Below are 20,004 nucleotides of genomic sequence, written 5' to 3' on the forward strand. Positions count from 1 at the left end.
AGTAGTGCCTTCATATTAAGAATATATATCATAAATTTGATACGACTGTCATACAAGTGAGAGGTTTAGCTAGCTATAAAACCAGGTTCAATCCACCATTTTCTACATAAGAGAATGCCTGTACCAAGTCAGGAATATGACAGTTGTTATCCATTCGTTTGATGTGTTTGGACTTTTGATTTTGCCTTTTGATTTTGGATTTTCCTTTTTGAATTTTCCCCGGAGTTCAGTATTTTTGTGTTTTTACTTTTCACAGGTAATACGATATTTTAGATCTTGATAAAGAGTTGATTTTTTATAAGGAATATATTGAACCACGGGTTCTAAGTGGTAAAGTTTTACAGTTAGCGATTAAATACCTGTTTCACAGTTAATAACGGATATATTCTAATGGTCGTAACCTAAATCCCATCCTCTTGATCAGTCTTTATTATTTTATGTAGTGCTTTAGTTGAAGACTTTTCGTCGTCATCCGTGTTTTCGTTTGTTATTGATTTGTCAGTTTTTCTTAAATCTTAGAATTTTAATTGTATACCAATTAAGCATGAAATTCCTTCGGAGTAAGAGTATATCTCGTGTATAACATATTTTTATGCATACGATACAATCAGATTGATTACCTGAAAATTAACTCCTCTTTGTAACAATTATTTATTTAGATTCAATCGAAGTACGAATAAATGAAGGAATCATGTATTCAATGTGTGTTTTTAATTAAAGTATTTAAACATGATGGTTATAACAACTTATATAACTACTATTGCATAGCCAATCATCTATTTCTAAAGCTAATAACAATTGTCATTGCATATAATCAGCAATGGTCAAACGAATGTGAATATAAAATGTCGGGCCTTAGAATAGGTAGTTGAAAGTTTATAAAAAGTTATTTCAAAGAGTCCGAGACGGACAGACAATTAGAAAATAATTTGCTAATTCTCTCAACCTGATTATTTTTTTTTCATACCAAACAATCTTAAGGGGGTACGCAAACACCATTTAAAATGCTGTTTTCACAATACCGATGACACAAAACGTTGAGCAACTTAGTTTAAAATATGGCTCTGCTTACTGCATGCACATAATCATATAAACATATTTATGGAAATTGGAATCAAACAATTTAAAAAATAACTCAATTTGGTATAATATAACAAGATAATTGTATACAGCATCCACATATTTTGGTATCAATTTCATCATACAAAGGCCCCGGCATAACAAAAAGTGAAATAATTCAAAAGAGAACCCCAACTGGTTTCGTCTACACAAGACTCATCAGTGTCGCTTAGATAAAAATAGTTAGAAAGCCAAACAAATACAAAGTTGAAGAGCATTGATGACTCAAAATTAAAAACAAATTGTCCCATATACGGTTAAGGTAATTTATGATTGGGATGGGAAAATCCTTAGTATTTCGAAAAATTCATACTTAAGCAAACAGTAAATTTATAAAAAATGACAGTATGATTGATATTCATATCAACACCAAAGTGCTTACAACGGTGCTGGTGATACCCTCGGGGGCGAAATGTCCACCAGTAGTGGCATCGACCCAATGGTGTAAATAGTTATCAAAGGTACCAGACTTATAAATTTAATACGCAAGACGCGCGTTTCGTATACATAAGACTCAATAGTGAGGCTCAGATCAAAATACTTGATAGTCAAACTATTCAACCATCCCCTTACCGGGAAAAGTGGTGATACACTTGAGTGTCAAAAAAAATGATTGTATGAGGACATTTTAAATAACTGTGATAAGAGTAAGAGGGTGATAAAGGGTTATTTTCGTGCAACGTGTTTTGCCATTTTTATTTCACGTGCAGCCGTGAAAAAGGTTCGTTATTCACAGTGTTTCGTGAAATCGGTAAAAAGATCAACGTGCAAGAAATTTTTAATTGTTCGTTCATCGTGAAATGGCAATTTTATTCCGCGTTCTTCCGTGCAGATACTCCCCCTTTACGCCCCTCGAGTAACTTTCAGAAGAAAGAGTTTTGTATGAAGATCTTCGATGTATGGCATGCAGCCAAGTAACATTAGTATATAACGATAACATAACTGTGTTCAAATGATACCATTGTTTTTTTGTCAGGACATCCTTTATCTTATCTAATCCTGCACACATGTGATTTGGAAAATTGACAACTAAATAGACTAGAATATTATACAATTGTCGTAGATACATTTAAACAAACTATTTAATGAAATATTGAGGAAAATATCTGTTTTTGTTTTAAAATTATGCTTAGATACAAATAACAACAATCAAACTAATGTGAAAAGTTTAACATTCAGCATGACTTATCAGCAACTTACAACTTACAGGGAACATATCATTTAATTTCAAACAAAAGTAAAACATCTGAATAAATATAATTCACAATTCATATTGATAAAAACTTGCTTCATCATATTTAGGATATTGGTAACTTTGTATCAAGATTCTTTTGAAAATAAAAGGTATTGTTTAGTATAGATAAAATTCACACCATTATTTGAACATGTTGAAGTCTTTGTTTTTGTTAGATGTTTTTCAGCATTGTATCCATCTGATGAGTTGAACACTTTTCAACTGATTTTTTTATAATTAGTTCTTATGTTATACTCTGGCACCACAGTTCAAGGTTAGATCGAGGGTTTGGCACCAACTGAGAAATCAAGCAAAACTAAAGCTATCTTGCACTCATCAAGATCTAACCATGTTTGAATGAAAAGAATATATTTAAAAATAAATGTTTTTAATGTATTATGGAACAATAGTAGGCGTGGCAATAGCCCTATGTCGAATAAACTGATGATTTTCGTGTCGCATGACTATTTTTGTAGATTTTATTTTCCGGTCAGTTCTCTTGATTATAGTTACTAAACAAAAATGAAGAGCACGTGGTAATTTTGTTGTTTAAGGTAATAAATCTGATAAGGAATTGATTGATTATTTAACTCACGCGGATTCATTTTGTATATATCTGATCTTGCTGATAATGATTCTTGTTTTCATTTTCTCTTTATTAATAAGAAATTTCACGACCGTCTCTAAATTTTCATTCAAAGTCAATCAACAATATGAGAGATCTTGGTTGGCTGTTTATAATTTCTCTCTAGTATGGTTTAATATAATGGAATTTGATGCGACTGTCATACAAGTGAGAGGTTTAGCGCTAGAAACCAGGTCCAATCCACCATTTTCTACATTCGAAAATGCCTATACCAAGTCAGGAATGTGACAGTTGTTGTCCATTCGTTTGATGTGTTTTATCATTTGATTTTGCCATTTGATTAGGGACTTTTCATTTTAAATTTTCCTCGGAAATCGGTATTTTTGTGATTTTACTTTTTTACAAGATAAATATGAATAAGAATATGCGTCTTTTGAACACTATCAGTATGGCATTCTAATGTTGAATGAACAATAGCGAAACTGTGTCAAAACCCTAATGTATCGCACATCTTAGAACGTTTTCTTCATATTAAACATATATGTAATAATTTGTGTAACTCAATTTTCATGATCACGGAATATAAATTAATTACAACAAATATCAGCACTGTATTGCATTTATCAATAAAAATTATTGGGCTTTTCCTCGTCGGACCGACCAATACTTTTCCGAATAAAAGTATGCTAACAAACAAATTATAAAACGGAGTGCCTGGTTTTCTGTCCATCTGTCGCGTCTTGAAATCATAAGTTGAGCCTCGAGGGACAATATTTTTGCTATTTCTCTCATAGCAAGTGTATATTATACAATTAGATAACATCGGTATCAGTTTTAATCACATTTAAGGTTTAAACACATGTCTCATAGTCTGATTGAAGAAGTTGCTTACACACGGGGTTATGTGAGTGGCTTCTTTTATTACTTTTTGTTGAAATTTGTAATGTTCCTGTAAGTTTTTGCCAGAACATTTTGTCGGAGTATTTGAGATATGTATAAGTTTGCAGGAAACATCTTAGATCATAGTCTAACAAATTAAAGTCAATGTCTTCAATGAGCAAAACTAGTAAATGGCGTCGGTGTTTCAATGTTTGGTGAAAAGCCTTCTGAAATTCCAATTGGCACCATTCACTTTCGATGAAATTTGATGACAGAACTAATAGTGTAAATCTGCTATTCTCAACGCTATTGATGATATTTTCGGCTATGCAGGCCCCAGGTATGAAATCTTTGTGGTGCAGGCAAAGACTAGCATCCGGTAACAAAGATTGCAGTCTCTTAAATAACACATCGTATACCCATCGTTCATCTGACGAGCTGTATGAAATAAAAGCGTCGTAATGTTTGGGAATATCAGGACAATGACACTGAATGGAAGTTTTTACTCTATACAGTTGTGCAATTCTAGATTTAGCGAAACTGTGTCAAAACCCTAATGTATCGCACATCTTAGAACGTTTTCTTCATATTAAACATATATGTAATAATTTGTGTAACTCAATTTTCATGATCACGGAATATAAATTAATTACAACAAATATCAGCACTGTATTGCATTTATCAATAAAAATTATTGGGCTTTTCCTCGTCGGACCGACCAATACTTTTCCGAATAAAAGTATGCTAACAAACAAATTATAAAACGGAGTGCCTGGTTTTCTGTCCATCTGTCGCGTCTTGAAATCATAAGTTGAGCCTCGAGGGACAATATTTTTGCTATTTCTCTCATAGCAAGTGTATATTATACAATTAGATAACATCGGTATCAGTTTTAATCACATTTAAGGTTTAAACACATGTCTCATAGTCTGATTGAAGAAGTTGCTTACACACGGGGTTATGTGAGTGGCTTCTTTTATTACTTTTTGTTGAAATTTGTAATGTTCCTGTAAGTTTTTGCCAGAACATTTTGTCGGAGTATTTGAGATATGTATAAGTTTGCAGGAAACATCTTAGATCATAGTCTAACAAATTAAAGTCAATGTCTTCAATGAGCAAAACTAGTAAATGGCGTCGGTGTTTCAATGTTTGGTGAAAAGCCTTCTGAAATTCCAATTGGCACCATTCACTTTCGATGAAATTTGATGACAGAACTAATAGTGTAAATCTGCTATTCTCAACGCTATTGATGATATTTTCGGCTATGCAGGCCCCAGGTATGAAATCTTTGTGGTGCAGGCAAAGACTAGCATCCGGTAACAAAGATTGCAGTCTCTTAAATAACACATCGTATACCCATCGTTCATCTGACGAGCTGTATGAAATAAAAGCGTCGTAATGTTTGGGAATATCAGGACAATGACACTGAATGGAAGTTTTTACTCTATACAGTTGTGCAATTCTAGATTTGTATTTAAAAAGTAGACACGCAACAAGAATGGCAAGAAAAACAAGCAAAAATGCGAGAATAGAATAATTAATCCTTTCGAAGATTCCCTCCCTGGCACCTACTAAACTTTCAGTTTTCTTACACATTCTTTCGTATGAATATTCAGATATGTTTTTCAAGTTTCTTTTGCTTTCTTGATCTATACACTGCATTGTTTTAAGATATGTATATTGCCTCCAGTTCTTGTCATTAATCTCAGCAATGAATTCATAAAATAATTTTTGGTTACACGTACAAATAAGTGGGTTTTCTCTTATATTAACTGTATTTCTTTTTAACGCTTTTAACTTCTTCATATCTTGATTAGATATTTCAGCTATTACATTTTTTGACAAGTTAACGTTTAGATGACTATTGAACATAATTGGTATGTAAATAAAGCTTATGTCCTCAATTTTGTTCATGGACAGATCAATCTGCTCCAATCTATCCACAGTTTCGTACATAGAGTATGTGAACAAACTACTTGGAGTCCGTGCTAAATTATTATTAGTCAAGTTAATTACATTCAAGGAGTTAAATATGCCGTTTTGTAATAAGTCGTTAATTCTTATTTCGGCGGTATATCTGTCCAGAGATGACATTTCAATATACTTGAGATTATTATGAGCACATCTTTCATGCCGTTTCAGTTCATTTCTATAATACTCCTCTAGATCCATTGATTTGTTTGCGATAGAGTACCGTTCTGACGGTTCAATAAAATTAAAAGAACTATTTTGAAAAATGAAAGTTAGTAAAGTGTTGGATATTTGACATTTCTCGTATGTCAATAACTTTCTGAAATTTTTCCGTATGTGTTTCACATGAACCAAGTGGCTGTACTCTATTTTGCAGTTGGTAAATTTCAAATTTTGCACTACCGATTCGATCGACAAAACTTCTGGTGAAAAATCATAATCATAATAATCGGTAATATAACAGTTCCTTACGGTTAATGATGTAAATCCCGGTAATTTTATTGGTTGCCTTATACTTATATTTCCACCACCATGACATTCTATTTCCAATGTAAATTGCTCGTCTTCTAAGTAAGACTTCTTTGTACCGTTCATAAGTTCACGAAAAATGTCCAGGCACCATTGTTCTCCATTGGTCACATCACAGATTACATTTGTAGGAGAAATATCAAGAAAGATCTTGCAGGATTTACCGATAAATCTTTGTCCATTTCCATACTGAAAATCAACCAGAAATAATATGCTATAAATCAGGAAAAACGGCATTGTTTACTTTGATCTTCAATGCAATATAAACAACATTAAAAACTATACTATTGTGTTCTTCAGTTTTTTAAAGTCGCTTTGTATTGGATCATTTTCTATTAAACATTGATCGCTGTTAAGTAGTCATAAGGGAAACGGAAGTTTGTCCAATTGAAAAGTTACAAATGTCGACTACTATACCACTCTATATAGTTGTTTTCATTAAAAAGGAAATGAATGAAACAATAGATGAGTTGGTTAATTTCCTGTCAATATACACTATAAATTGTCACATATTTACTAGTATAGTAAGGTAATAACAAACAAAAATATCGAAAGAAAAGAATTATAGCTGTTAAATTTCATTTCCAATGCATATTCTCTGCAATAAGAAAAAAAACCCTACAAATCAACAGATTATTACTGAACGACCTTGTAACTTTAAAAAAAAAGGGGGGGGTTATGTTTTTATTACAAACACAAATATCCTGGGAGAGATCCGTTTGCGCCAAAAATGCGTCCTTTTGCGCCACAACTTTTTTTCTCCAATGCTACGTTTGCGCCACCTGTTTTAAAATTACATGGTATCATTTGCGCCAAAAATAAAAAATACGATTGTGCCAATTAGAAGAAAAACGACTTCCCTCCTTCTTTATTCGGACTTGGAACCAGCAGTTTACACGTCAAATGTTTCCTTTTCTGACACACACTTTCTTCTTACTGCTGGTGCATGGGTATCCCCTAGTAAATGTATGTAGTAACTTGTAACTTCACTTTATTGTCCAAAAAGACAAACATTGAAGGATGAAATGTATAAAACAGTTCATACTAATTCCTGTGGAATGCTTCTGCTCCATTACTGGTACGTCTTGCGGTTACGGTAGATAGAGTTTCAGCCAATACGGATGGTGGGAACAAAGTACTGTGTCATCAACATATGTGGCTAAAACATAATCTGCAAAAAGCTTCTATTTTCTTCTCTTTTGGCATATCTTGTATTAAATATTCAGCAAAGCAATAAGTCTCTGTACATGGACTCTTTTCTCTCCAGATGCTCATCTTCATAGTGAAATATCTCCGAACATAGGATACTTTTTAAGCCAAAAATAAGAACAAATATTAATCATTAAGATATATGTACAGGTAAATTGGCGCAAATGAGTTCCGATTATTGGCGCAATTGATACATTTGGAAAACAAAATTTGGCGCAAATGATACCCCTGAAAAACAGTAATTGGCGCAAAAGGACTGCTGCCAATATCCTGATGTCCTAATTGGTGCTTTGCTTTTGCGCCAATTGGCATTTCATTTGCGCCAAAAAAAAATCTTTCATTTGCACCACAAACTATATTTCATTTGCGCCAATAGCAGTCTATGGAAGAAGCGATTCTTTAAAAACTTTTTCTTATATCAACGAGCGATATTGTCTTATATCAACGAGTTGCATTGTGGGAAATTTAAGAATAATGTTAGCATTTGTACGAAGAAAAGCAGAGTTCTCGGCATAAAGTAATGACTTTTTTTCTTAAAACGCGGTGACATTTAACACGACATACGTCTGGCGTATAATTTCCATGAATTATTTTATGTAATAACAAACGAGACAATTGAATTGTTGAATAAATGAAACATAAATGCACTATTTATCATTTGTATATATACACATTCTATAAATATCATGTAGCATATTCAGTGGAATGCATTTGAGATGAATTCAATTGTTTGCTAAGCCAAAATCACCTTTAAGTCAAAAATACTGCTATATTTTATTATATCAATGCGATATTTGTCTTATATCGTAGCGTTGATTTTTTAATATCAAAAATTTATGAATGTGATACTTTTCTAATATAACTGCTTTAGTTTTCTAATATAAAATGAATACGATGACACGTCACAATGCATGTCAAGAAAACTTAAAACATAATACAAAAACTTAGATCATGACCGGTTTAATGGTTTAAATAAAGGCAACAGTAAAACTGTTACAAAATTAACGCTTACATGAACTTATCATTTCGAAAATGTTGCTTGACCCTATTGATAGTTGAAAGTGTGAACAACCTGTTCAGTCTATTGTATTCAATCACATGGTTTAACCGACTAATTCTATTTGAAGTGATGATGCAATGGCGGAATTTAAATGCGGTTGCAAATAGTCTACCGACCTATTAGATTCTAATATACTGGTCACAATGCTATATCCTATCCACCTTGATAATATCGAAATAGACAAAAAATATCATTACTTAAAAGAAACATTCATTCAAACAATCCAATCCAATACAGCTCCAAATTACAATGAATATTCAAATGGTAAAACAAATAATCCAAACAAATTAAAATGTACAAATGCTGATGTCCAGAGCTTTGAAGATACCAACTGAGGTAGCCTCAGACTATAAATTGGACCACTTCAGATACAACGAAAATCAAAAATCTTGTCAAACAGAAAATGTATTTATTATTAACATAGAAAACATATTGAGAAGGAAAACAGTTCTTTTTGGATATCAAAGACTTTTCCCGTTGGAATATCGATATCTTTATGAACATAATCAGCTCGCCGCGTGGACGCTCTTTTCCATCTCGATGACCATGACGGCATTCCGATGTATTGTTGCCAGAGATTTGACTTTCGTTTTTGACAAGTAATCGATCGTATAAATACGTGAACATTTATTGGTGCAAAATAAAAATCCGTATCGCTTGTTATAAATTCAATTCTTCAATGAGTAATAAAAAAAAATTGTTAAGAACACAAATAAATAAGATGTAAATGTATTTTGACGTTAGAAATGTGTATATATCTTCTCTATATTTATAAATTTAGATCGTTTAGTTGGAGGACTGGAAAGCAGTTATTTATAAGGGGACATTTTAAAGATTTATAGATATAAGAAGATGGTGCATGAGTTCGAATGAGACAACTTTCCATCAAAGTAATTATTTGTTTAAAGTAAACCATTATAGATCAAAATAGGGCCTTAAACACGGAGCCTTGGCTCACAACGAACACCATGCTATATAGGAACAAAAACATTACTAGTGTTAAACCATTCAAACAGGAAAACCAACGGTCTAATTTGTATAAAAAAGGAGATTCAAAAGTACAGGTCAGATTTTGTCGAATCAATCTGAACGAGGACAGTATGATTCATCTTTGTCACAAGTTAGTTTCATTGTTATTAATAAAGAAAGTCTTACATGTGTGCGTTGCGATCATATCGGATATGTATTATTTCGATGCGTTCATTATAAAATTTGCTAAATGTTATATATGTGAACAATCATTTTGATACTTAGCTATTTGATTACGACATTGTTTATTAAACCCTTATTTAATAAGCTTTGCTTCCAAAACCAATTGAGAAATATGTAAGATGTTACTAAAAACAATTTGAATTTAAGCAATGGTCTTAAAACTACTTATTTACATACAAAACTACTAAGAAGTAAAATCACAAAAATACTGAACTCCGAGGAAAATTCAAAACAGAAAGTCCCTTATCAAATGGTAAAATCAGATGATAAAACACACCAAACGAATGAATAACAACTGTCATATTTCTGACTCGGTATTGGCATTTTCAAATTTTGATAATGGTGGATTGAACCTGGTTTTATCGCACTTAACTTCTCACGTGTATGACAGTTTCATCAAATTCTGTCATATTTACAAAGATGCGTGATTGAAGCAGTCATAATAGGTGAAATTGTCAAAATATTGGAACAGCAGTCTAATATTTTAAATACTAATAAGTACTAATATTGATATAACAAAAACACCGCTATGATATTTTAAAAGTATCGCATTGATATAAGAAATAATAGCCTTTGTTTATTTATGAAACTATATAAGAAAAACACAGCACTTCAAATTTTACACGGACATAAACTTTAGCTTCTAACTAACTTCTAAATGTATATTTAGACTCAATTGTTGTTTATATTTGAACAATACGTTTTAAAGTTAGTATTTTCTTAATTTTTCGTTGCCAAAAACAACAGCATCCGCATGGAATGTCTGCATATTTAAAATTGATATTAGACAATACCGCTATGTGATGTAAGAAATGTTTTTATCGATACTCTTCTTCCATAGACTGAATAATAAAACTTTTCATTTACGCCAATATTACAGGTGAATACGCATGATACAGATTAATACAGGTATTAATAAAAAAAAATTAAAAAAGGTTAAAAAAAACATTTTTGATAAAGTTCTTTTTAGTCAAAACATATTTCTCAGAAATAAGTCATCATAATACCATAAGTAAACCTTTTCAGTCAGTTTTTGAGATTATACTTTCTGCTGGTTTACCCAATGGTTGCGATTGTTCAAAGTTTTGATAATTATTTTGTGTTCCATCAGTTGTTATTCTGCCTTTACAAGTTATTCTACCTCTGCAAGTTTTTTTGGGACACCTAAATGACTTTTAACAATTTTTCAGAACATCTGAATTGACAATGTCCATATTGATACATGTACATCTAAAATGTGAACACTATATAGATCTAAACCTAAGTGACTTTCAGTTTTGTATTTAGAAATGAGTATGATTGAACTGAATCAATTATCCAGGGGTAATACTCTGAGACTACTATTATTGTATTCTCAGTAATACTGTCTAAACAAATATTTATAATCACGATAGTGTGATGATTATTTCTTTTTCTGTTATATTTAAACTGTATTACCTGTAAACTGGCTCAAATGAACCCCTAATCCCAAATTTGATGAATAAAAAATATTGTGGTCTAGCAGATGACAAAAACAAAATTCAATCTGAATCCAGATTTTCCTCATACCTTATAGTGTTAAAGTTTTGAAAATAATAATCAGTAAAAAAAAAATAAGTTGAAGTTAAATGGTTGTTCCCTCAGCATACGACACGGCAGTAAAGCGCTATTTCGTATTTATAAGATATTGTATATTATGAAATACATATCAATAAAGATAGGCGAGGTGTACGTGTCTGTGAGGTAGTAACTTAAAGCAACAAAGGATGTTAGAGGATAAAAAGGCAGCAGAAGTATACCGGCGTTCAAATACAGTATACACCAATAGACACGTGTCTATACTTATGAATAAATTCAATTGATATCAAATAAATGTAATGCGGACATATTGTTAATTACAATGAAAACTCATAGAAACGTCTATCAAAACATCGTTTTCCTCGTTTACATTCATAGATGAAGTGGACAGTCATGGGTCTGTTATTCATTCATTTTGCTGTCATACTGTTTTTTCCTATTGTTTTGTCATAAAAAATCATGTCGTTGCTTTCTTGTTGAACTTATTTCACATTTTGTCATGTTGACGCCTTTTATAACTTTCTATACAATATGGGGTTGTTGTTGAGAAAGGTCGTACAGCATTATAGTGGTTCACATTCATTTCCGTTGATTTCTGGTTAATAGTTGCCTCATTGGAAATCTCTTTTTTTTAAAACCTTATGCACCAGATGTCCATTGGCAAACTCATGGACACATTCCTTATATCATTGTTTGGAACCTTCTGTCAAACTTGGGGCAACAGACCTATCAATTGATTCAATTGTTTTTCATGTTTCATATATAGGTTGAATAGAGAGCACGGATGGTTATTTTTTGCCAAGGGTCAATTGTTTTTTATTTGATATATTTTCATTAAAGAGTATTCTTCATAATTTTATTAGATCTTTGGATATTGTTTTTATGGATACAAATATTGATTTTTGTATTATTGAATTAAAACGCAACAACATTTTATTGTTATAAAATTGAGAATGCAAATGGGGAATGTGTCCAAGAGACAACAACCCAACCGAAGATCAGAAAACAACACCCCAAGGCCACCGATGGGTCTTCAACACAGCGAGATAATATACATGTACATCAGTGGCGGATCCAGAGGGGGGCGTAGAGGGCGTACGCCCCCCCCCCCTTTTGCTCGGACTTTTTTTTTTTTTTTTTTTGTAAAATGATTAATCAGACTAGATTTCGTGAACTTTGCCATTTCCCGTGTACTACGATTTAATATTTATGCGACAATTCTTGACTTATAAAGATATTTTTCGCTGGAATTTACTGATTATCAAAGTCATGTGATTCGCTATGGTGGATTTGACCTGCAGTGCGTCGAAGAAAACGTCTCTCAGTCATTTTGAAATTCAAACTAAGTTACAGTACTAGTAACACATTGCGTAGGCTGAGGATAACAATCATGACACCTTCGAAGCAACACAGGATTTAACAAGAACGTACTGACTTCTATTTCACTATTCCACCAAACAGAAAGTAATGCTCTAGACTATTACACTCTCATGAAAAAAACGTTCAACAGCAATATTATCTAACTACGGAAACATGTTTAACCCCAAACGCCCCAGCCTATTTTAAAATAATATAGCTGAATAATGATCCCCAGTCAGTATAAGCTCTATATAGATTTAAAGTCGTAAGTACGATCCATTTGAATTGAGGAGACAGTCTTAGATATTTGAGAGAAAAAAAATTACTAAACAAAAAATCTGGACGCAAAACAAAAATCTTGTCCACTTTTTTGCTATTAGAAACGAAAATTCCCAACAGAATTATTTAGCATTAAATGAACATGATGAATAAAAGCGGGCATATTTTTTTGTGGCAGGGGTTTTCATGTCTGACCGAATGTCTGTTTCGCCGAACTGATATATATGGAATACTTTTTTAAAGACCAGACTGCAACCTGCCTGCTGGGTGTGACTTTTATGTCTCCATTTGTCGGCCGTCATTCATAAATTCGTTGTCATTTCAGACTCATTCTTAGCCTTTGATTGATTTGGAACCCTTTACTTCCCATAATGTTGTTGGTGAAACATATCAACCAAACATTTGGATAAAAATTGCTTGTATGCTTTTTTTAACTCGTGTCGGTCGTATTTCAAATTCAATCGAATAGCCCAGCGTATATCGTGTTTACAACAAGAAATCTGTGAGGTTATTCTAACTTAACTTACAACATACAGTCGTGCGAGAATTTTCCATGTCTATGTTTTACTGACAAATCCAACATTAAATGTATCAGTACATAGCTTTGGATCCATGATATCATTTTATGATCGACACTTAATAGGGAGAATACAGTATCGAAAATGTCCAACCCTTACACCTTAACAGCAACTACAAAATATGCATGCCCCACGCCAGGACCCGTTTAAAGAGTGTAAATTTCACTTATTTTATGTTTTTAGTCCTAAAAAGGGCCAAAAAAAATATGTTCGCCTCGCTCCACTCGGCAAAAATAAAAACTACGCCCCCTCTTTCAAAAATCCTGGATCCGCCCCTGTACATTCAAGGTCATAAATATTTCGATACCTATACTTTGGTATTACACAAGGTCATTTTTCTTCGACTGCTAATAACGTATAACAGAAAAACTATCGGATTTTGAATGTGCGCTGATTGATGGTTTAGTCTTAAATATATCATCTGGAATACTTAGTACATGTGCTCTACTTTTTATTAGTTGTTATTGCCTTAATTTTAGCTATAGCCTTCAGGAACTGCAAGAACTCTCAGATCTGTATTTTATGATTTTGATAAGTTTTTCTTTCTTTTTGTGCTTTTTATCAATCTGATGATTTAAGCCTTTTTCAACACTGATTCTAATGTTTGTTCTTACCGTGTACTGTTTCACTACAGTCCCAGGTTAAAGGAGAGTTAGGGACCAGCAAACATGTTTAACCCAGCAACATTCTGTATATTCCTGTCCCAAGTTAAGAACAAAGGCAACAGTATTATACCTCTGTTCTAGCCTGTTATTTATTGATTGTCATATGCTTTTTACAGTTTGATTTATGCAATTTTAATGACATTTTCAGCTTAAATATACCATATACGTTGAGGGTATTTTTGATCATTTTCCAGTCAAAACAGAGAAAGACCTCGGTTATTTAGTAAATCATTCTTTTAACTGAATCAAGAATGGATTATATATTATAATAAAACATTATTTGAATATAACTAGATATTTACGAACATAAGTTTCGGATCAAAGTACATCCTTTTATAACAAATAGATTAGTGACAATGTTAATTTATGGTAATACATATTATACTAATTTTATTTGTATATATATATCAAGGATGTAAGATAATCAGGAAAAAGGAAATTATTTAAGTTTATTTCTTAGTATAATTTGATGAAACAGCAAATAAAGAAGTATATTAAAATAATATGAAAATTCTTGTACCAATTGTTTTAGGAATAGCTGCTTCAGTTTTGATTACTATAGCAGCATGTATTCCAGGCTGGATGGTAAAAGAATACAAAAACTCGGGATACCATGTTTATATAGGATTGTTTTATGGATTAACCTGTGCAGATTCTTGTAAAGTCAACCAGTTCAGTGAAATATACCATTACAAAAAGGGAATTGACCTGTAAGTGATAAAAGCTTGTCTATGAAATAGATATTTTCAAAATTTTTGAAACTTTTGAAACAATGTCATTTTACTAGTTAGAGAAACTGTATGCAAAAATCGCTGTTTACAGACTCTTTATATATTTTCTGTTGCACACGTACTATACAATTTGTTTAAACTTATAAAAAATCATCTTGCATACACGTTGTAATCAAAGTCATTAACTGTAACGGATCTTTGATTCTGTATATTTTGAGTTATTGTTTAGATGCTGGTAGATTTCTCTTTTGATGTACAAGTTTAAATCATGACTTTGTTGCATGCATGCTTTAACATTATATTAAATAAGAAGATGTTGTATGGGTGACAATGAGACAATTCTCCATCAAATCCACAATGTATAAAAAGTTAACGATTATAGGTCATAGTACGGCCTTCAACACAGAGCCTTGGCTCACACCGAATAGTAAGCTGTAAAGGGCCCATACATGACTAGTGTAAAACCAACGGTCTTTGCAATATATATATATAAAAAAAGAAAACAAGAAACGAGAAACAAGAAACATATATAAACCACACCAACAAACGACAGACACTGAACAATTGGGTGTTTGTTTAATTGTTAGACAAAAAGCATGCTTTTCTAACTGAGTTTTATTTTATTTTATTCCTGTTTTTCTAAATTGATAATTTCAGTTTTTGGATGTTGGAGTTTCATGTAGAAGTGTTGCTAAGTATAATTATATCAGTTATAAGCGTGATCGTACTGATTCTAGATGCAAGACACAATTGGCCACATAAGCGTCTTGTTACTGCTATAATCATGTTTGTGATCGCGGGTACGTATCAAATTTCTTAGTGAATACATAATATATAAACATATGTTACTAAATACAAATGGGTAACTAATATGTTTTGACCACACAAGTATCTTCGGGTGACATGCACTATATTAATTGCAGGTAGTATGAGTATAAAGCCGGGAACTAATCTTACCCTTTCGAACTTGCAAGTTAATATTGTTCAAACTCATGATTTTTACCTGCGTCACCAAAAACGAAAGCAGGTCTAGTGTCCGTTCCTCTCCGTCCGTCCGTTCGTCCGTCCAAAATACATTTTATAAAACAATTTCGTCAACATTTAGTTTCTGTTAAAGGGGGTGCTTATATATTTGGTCTGGAGCTTGATAATGTTTAGTTGTAGCGTGTAAACACATTTGACACCGACCATACCGCCATTTCCTGCTTGCTGATTGTTTGAAATTTCACAACACTCACAGTACGTCAATGACAATTTTTATTAAACTTTTCGTGGCTTCTTTTTTATGGAATTAATTTTTATTGTGTCATCATCTTGATAATTTTGAGTAGTAGTGAGTAAGCAATATGTATATCTGTCGTGCCGCGAATTCATGTTTTACTATTGTCAAGGTTACAACACTCATTATATATAGAACATTTTTAATACATGCTTATTTGGACGGGAACTATTTTATATTTGTTCTGTAGCCTTTTCATTGCTTCTATGGATAGAAAGATTTCAAGTTTGGTTTAGATGTTGAAAATGATGAGTTGAAACGTACAAGCAATTTATACATCAGCGGTGCATCAACTTCCCTTCCTATTTGCCAATAATATAAATAGTCATGCTACACCAATCAATTACATGCAGTGGAGTATACCAACAAGGAATCAAGATGATATACGATACCATTAGGTCAGCTGTAACTATGATGGCCTTCGGAAAGAGGCAGAACTAAACAATGATCAGAAATAAACAAGGATTTTTTTAGATTTTAGCGCGTCAAATTAGTGACGAAGCTTAGATTTGAGGTGAAACCAAATGACACATATTTGAGTTCCGTGACGTCAAATCAAATGTCTTCCTCATTGAAGGGAAACCGATTTCAATATACAAAGGATCACATATATGTGAAGGTAATGAGGTCACGGGACTGTATATGGATTTATCGCTTACACATATAGACATCAAGTGCACAAACATGTCTTTTTAATTTTTACAGAAATGCTTTAATTCAAAGAACAAAATCAGATCCTAATTGATTTCATTCAACTCTGAAATATTTGTTGTTTTTTTTTTATTCAATGCTGGTTGTACTGTTTTAATCTTGGTTTTCGAGACTAAATAAAAAGATGATCTTAAGATCATTGCGGTATCAAAATTGAAGTTAAATATTCAGTTATGAACTATTGATAATGATTAAAAATCACATTACAGTATGCACATAACACTGCAAATATTTCTGAAATTATTTGTGAAACTTTATGAAAATTGAACACGTGAGCTCAAAATATTTTGTTTTTGAAAATATGATTAATAGAATGTATATAAATTATAAATACAAATGTCATATACTGTATATAAAGATCAATGTCAGCTTTAAAGCGTCAAAATAGGGATATTGTTTTATCTATATAAAATAAGGAGATGTGGTATGATTGTCAATGAGACAACTATCCACAAAAGGTCAAAAGATATGGATGTAAGCAATTGTAGGAAGCCTTCCGACCTTCTACAATGAGAAAAACCCATACCGTATAGTCCACTATATAAGACACGACAAGACAAATATCAAATTGAATTCAATTTAGAAACTTAACGGCCTAATTTTGAACAAAATAGTTTACGATTAAACGGCTTATTTCTGTCATATTTGCTTTTTGTAAATTATTTTGTTCAAAAAGGTAAAACATCCTCCCCCTAATAGAACGGTTAGAATTTTTACCTGATGTTTAATAGGTGTTGAAACAAAGCACAGTGAGAATGCAACAGCTTTTTATCATCAAGCCTCAGTTTCTACATACTTTCTGATACATATGTGGTTGATATATTAACAAAAAGATTTAAAACATTTAAAGGTAAATAGATTTCAGCAAATTTTTGTTCAGTTTGTTCTTATGATGGCTATGTAAGAAGTCGAAAATATGTAAATAAGATTTTATAAATTCTGTGTGTTTTCCTGGATTTGCCTTTATCAGAAAGGCCCAAACCAAATTATTTGAAAGCCTTTCATGTTTAACACATAGTAATAGTTAAAGTAAGGTAGGAAAATTATTTTCTTATCTGAACTTTTAAAAAAAATAATAAAATTAACTTTTAATCATATTCACTAATTCAGCTGGAGTACCCTTGACTGTTGTCTAAAGCGTTTTTGTAATCGTAAATGCCTTCAGACAGTCTGAAATGAATGAATTTGGAAAACAAATAGGCATATGGTACTTTTGGTTATATGGTCAAAACGCGCGGAAAATATAAATGTGTTAAAAAATCAAAAACATTCGGAAAAAATCATGAAACCGTACAATGTAAACTGTAGTATAGTTTAATTATACAAAATCATCTACAGTAACACTTGCAAGAAATTTCCATGGGTTATATGAATTATATATTAAATCTCATAACATATTTCAAGGATGTTGTGAATGTTTTAAAATACGCGAGCATGTTGTGTATTTTTTTAATTTTATTTTTTTTATAAATTTTGTAAAAGATAATATCTTTATTTTTTAGTGCTCTGAAACAGTTTAGTTATTTACATCACAGATATTTGTACTATAATTTTTATTTACAGGTGTATTAGTATTGATTGGCTGTGGCAGAATTCTGTATGCAACAATATCATCAAACTATCGCATGAAGACAATGAAACAAAAATCTGATTTCTCATTTTCCTTTTCCTTTTCATTAGTTCCCGCCATTTTAGGGGGAATATTACTAATGATGGCTGCCTTTACCGTATGCATCATCAGAAAGAGAAACAACAACGAAGATGAAAAAGAAAAAGTTGTCTTTAACGACATTTGGGAGACAAAAGTTGATTATGTACCACGAAAATCACAGGGCAGTTTGTCATATGATACAAAATCCAGCCAGGCAGTGTAATAATTAGCTGTAAAATTTACTTTCATTGTCTCATTAAACACGTTGGTGATTTAAAATGTGCACCATATTTTTGTAGTTATTTTGAATGGAAAGAAAAAATATTTTCTAATCCTTCCTAAATTCCATCTTTAACGAGTAAATCATAGAAAAAACTGACACATAACAAAATGATGTTGTATATGAGCTGATAGACAAAAAACTTTCAGCCAATCAGAAGACGGGTTACATTAAATATTGAATAATAAAGACAAGCACAATACACAGTTTTAATTCGGCCATTTTTACGTTGCATTTGCCGTAGGTATGTAAAAAAAATTGTATTACAATTCTTGCAATAAAGTCATTTACTACCCAAAAGAACTTTCTGAACTTCAGACTTTTTTGAGTTTATATGTGCTTCGTGTCTTGAAAGTACATTTTGACAGTATGAACGGTAATTCGTCCATTTTAAACAAGTATTTTATCGGACACTACATCTTATGCTTAGAATTTGAATAGTCTACTTACTACGGTAAAATAAGTATATATATTATATGTATGTGGTGATGCAACTATGTACGTGTAAATAGTTTACTATGGTAAAATAAGTATATATATTACATGTATGTGGTGATGCAACTATGTACGTGTAAATAGTTTACTATGGTAAAATAAGTATATATATTACATGTATGTGGTGATGCAACTAGGTACGTGTAAATAGTTTACTATGGTAAAATAGGTATATATATTACATGTATGTGGTGATGCAACTATGTACGTGTAAATAGTTTACTATGGTAAAATAAGTATATATATTACATGTATGTGGTGATGCAACTATGAACGTGTAAATAGTTTACTATGGTAAAATAGGTATATATATTACATGTATGTGGTGATGCAACTATGTACGTGTAAATAGTTTACTATGTTGAAATAGATATATTATGTATTGAACCTGTAGATTTTGAATAGTTTAACCATGTTAATATAAGTATAGTATGTCAAGACCATAATGTTTTGAACCTGTAGATTTTGAATATTTTATTTTAAACAAGTATGATACTATGGCAAGCCGTTGTGGAATTTATTCCCTATTTATTAATATTAATAAATCATTTATTAATATTAAATATTATTTTTTAATATTAATAAATCGAATATTTAATAATAATAAATATTTCTTAATAT

The 20,004-nt window shown here is 31.7% G+C and overlaps 3 protein-coding genes across 3 annotated transcripts; 1 reads left to right on the forward strand and 2 right to left on the reverse strand.

Annotated features, from left to right (window-relative positions):
* Positions 1-3,540: 3,540 nt before the first annotated feature.
* Positions 3,541-4,606, reverse strand: LOC139510940 (toll-like receptor Tollo). The gene is made up of 2 exons (XM_071297494.1): positions 4,572-4,606; positions 3,541-4,343 (listed from the first exon to the last, which is right to left on the reverse strand). Exons 1-2 carry the CDS (start codon positions 4,604-4,606, stop codon positions 3,791-3,793), a joined length of 588 nt encoding a protein of 195 aa, XP_071153595.1. The 3' UTR covers positions 3,541-3,790.
* On the reverse strand, positions 4,478-6,915 carry LOC139512577 (protein toll-like). The gene has a single exon (XM_071300299.1). It carries the CDS (start codon positions 6,552-6,554, stop codon positions 4,728-4,730), a length of 1,827 nt encoding a protein of 608 aa, XP_071156400.1. The 5' UTR covers positions 6,555-6,915; the 3' UTR covers positions 4,478-4,727.
* A 7,779-nt stretch (positions 6,916-14,694) lies between these two features.
* LOC139512578 (uncharacterized) lies at positions 14,695-18,930 on the forward strand. Its single transcript, XM_071300300.1, has 3 exons — positions 14,695-14,946; positions 15,625-15,767; positions 18,521-18,930. The coding sequence occupies exons 1-3, from the start codon at positions 14,741-14,743 to the stop codon at positions 18,829-18,831; spliced, it is 660 nt and encodes a 219-aa protein (XP_071156401.1). The 5' UTR covers positions 14,695-14,740; the 3' UTR covers positions 18,832-18,930.
* Positions 18,931-20,004: the final 1,074 nt, after the last annotated feature.

The sequence above is a fragment of the Mytilus edulis genome, chromosome 2, assembly GCF_963676685.1.
Source record: "Mytilus edulis chromosome 2, xbMytEdul2.2, whole genome shotgun sequence".
Taxonomy (NCBI): domain Eukaryota; kingdom Metazoa; phylum Mollusca; class Bivalvia; order Mytilida; family Mytilidae; genus Mytilus; species Mytilus edulis.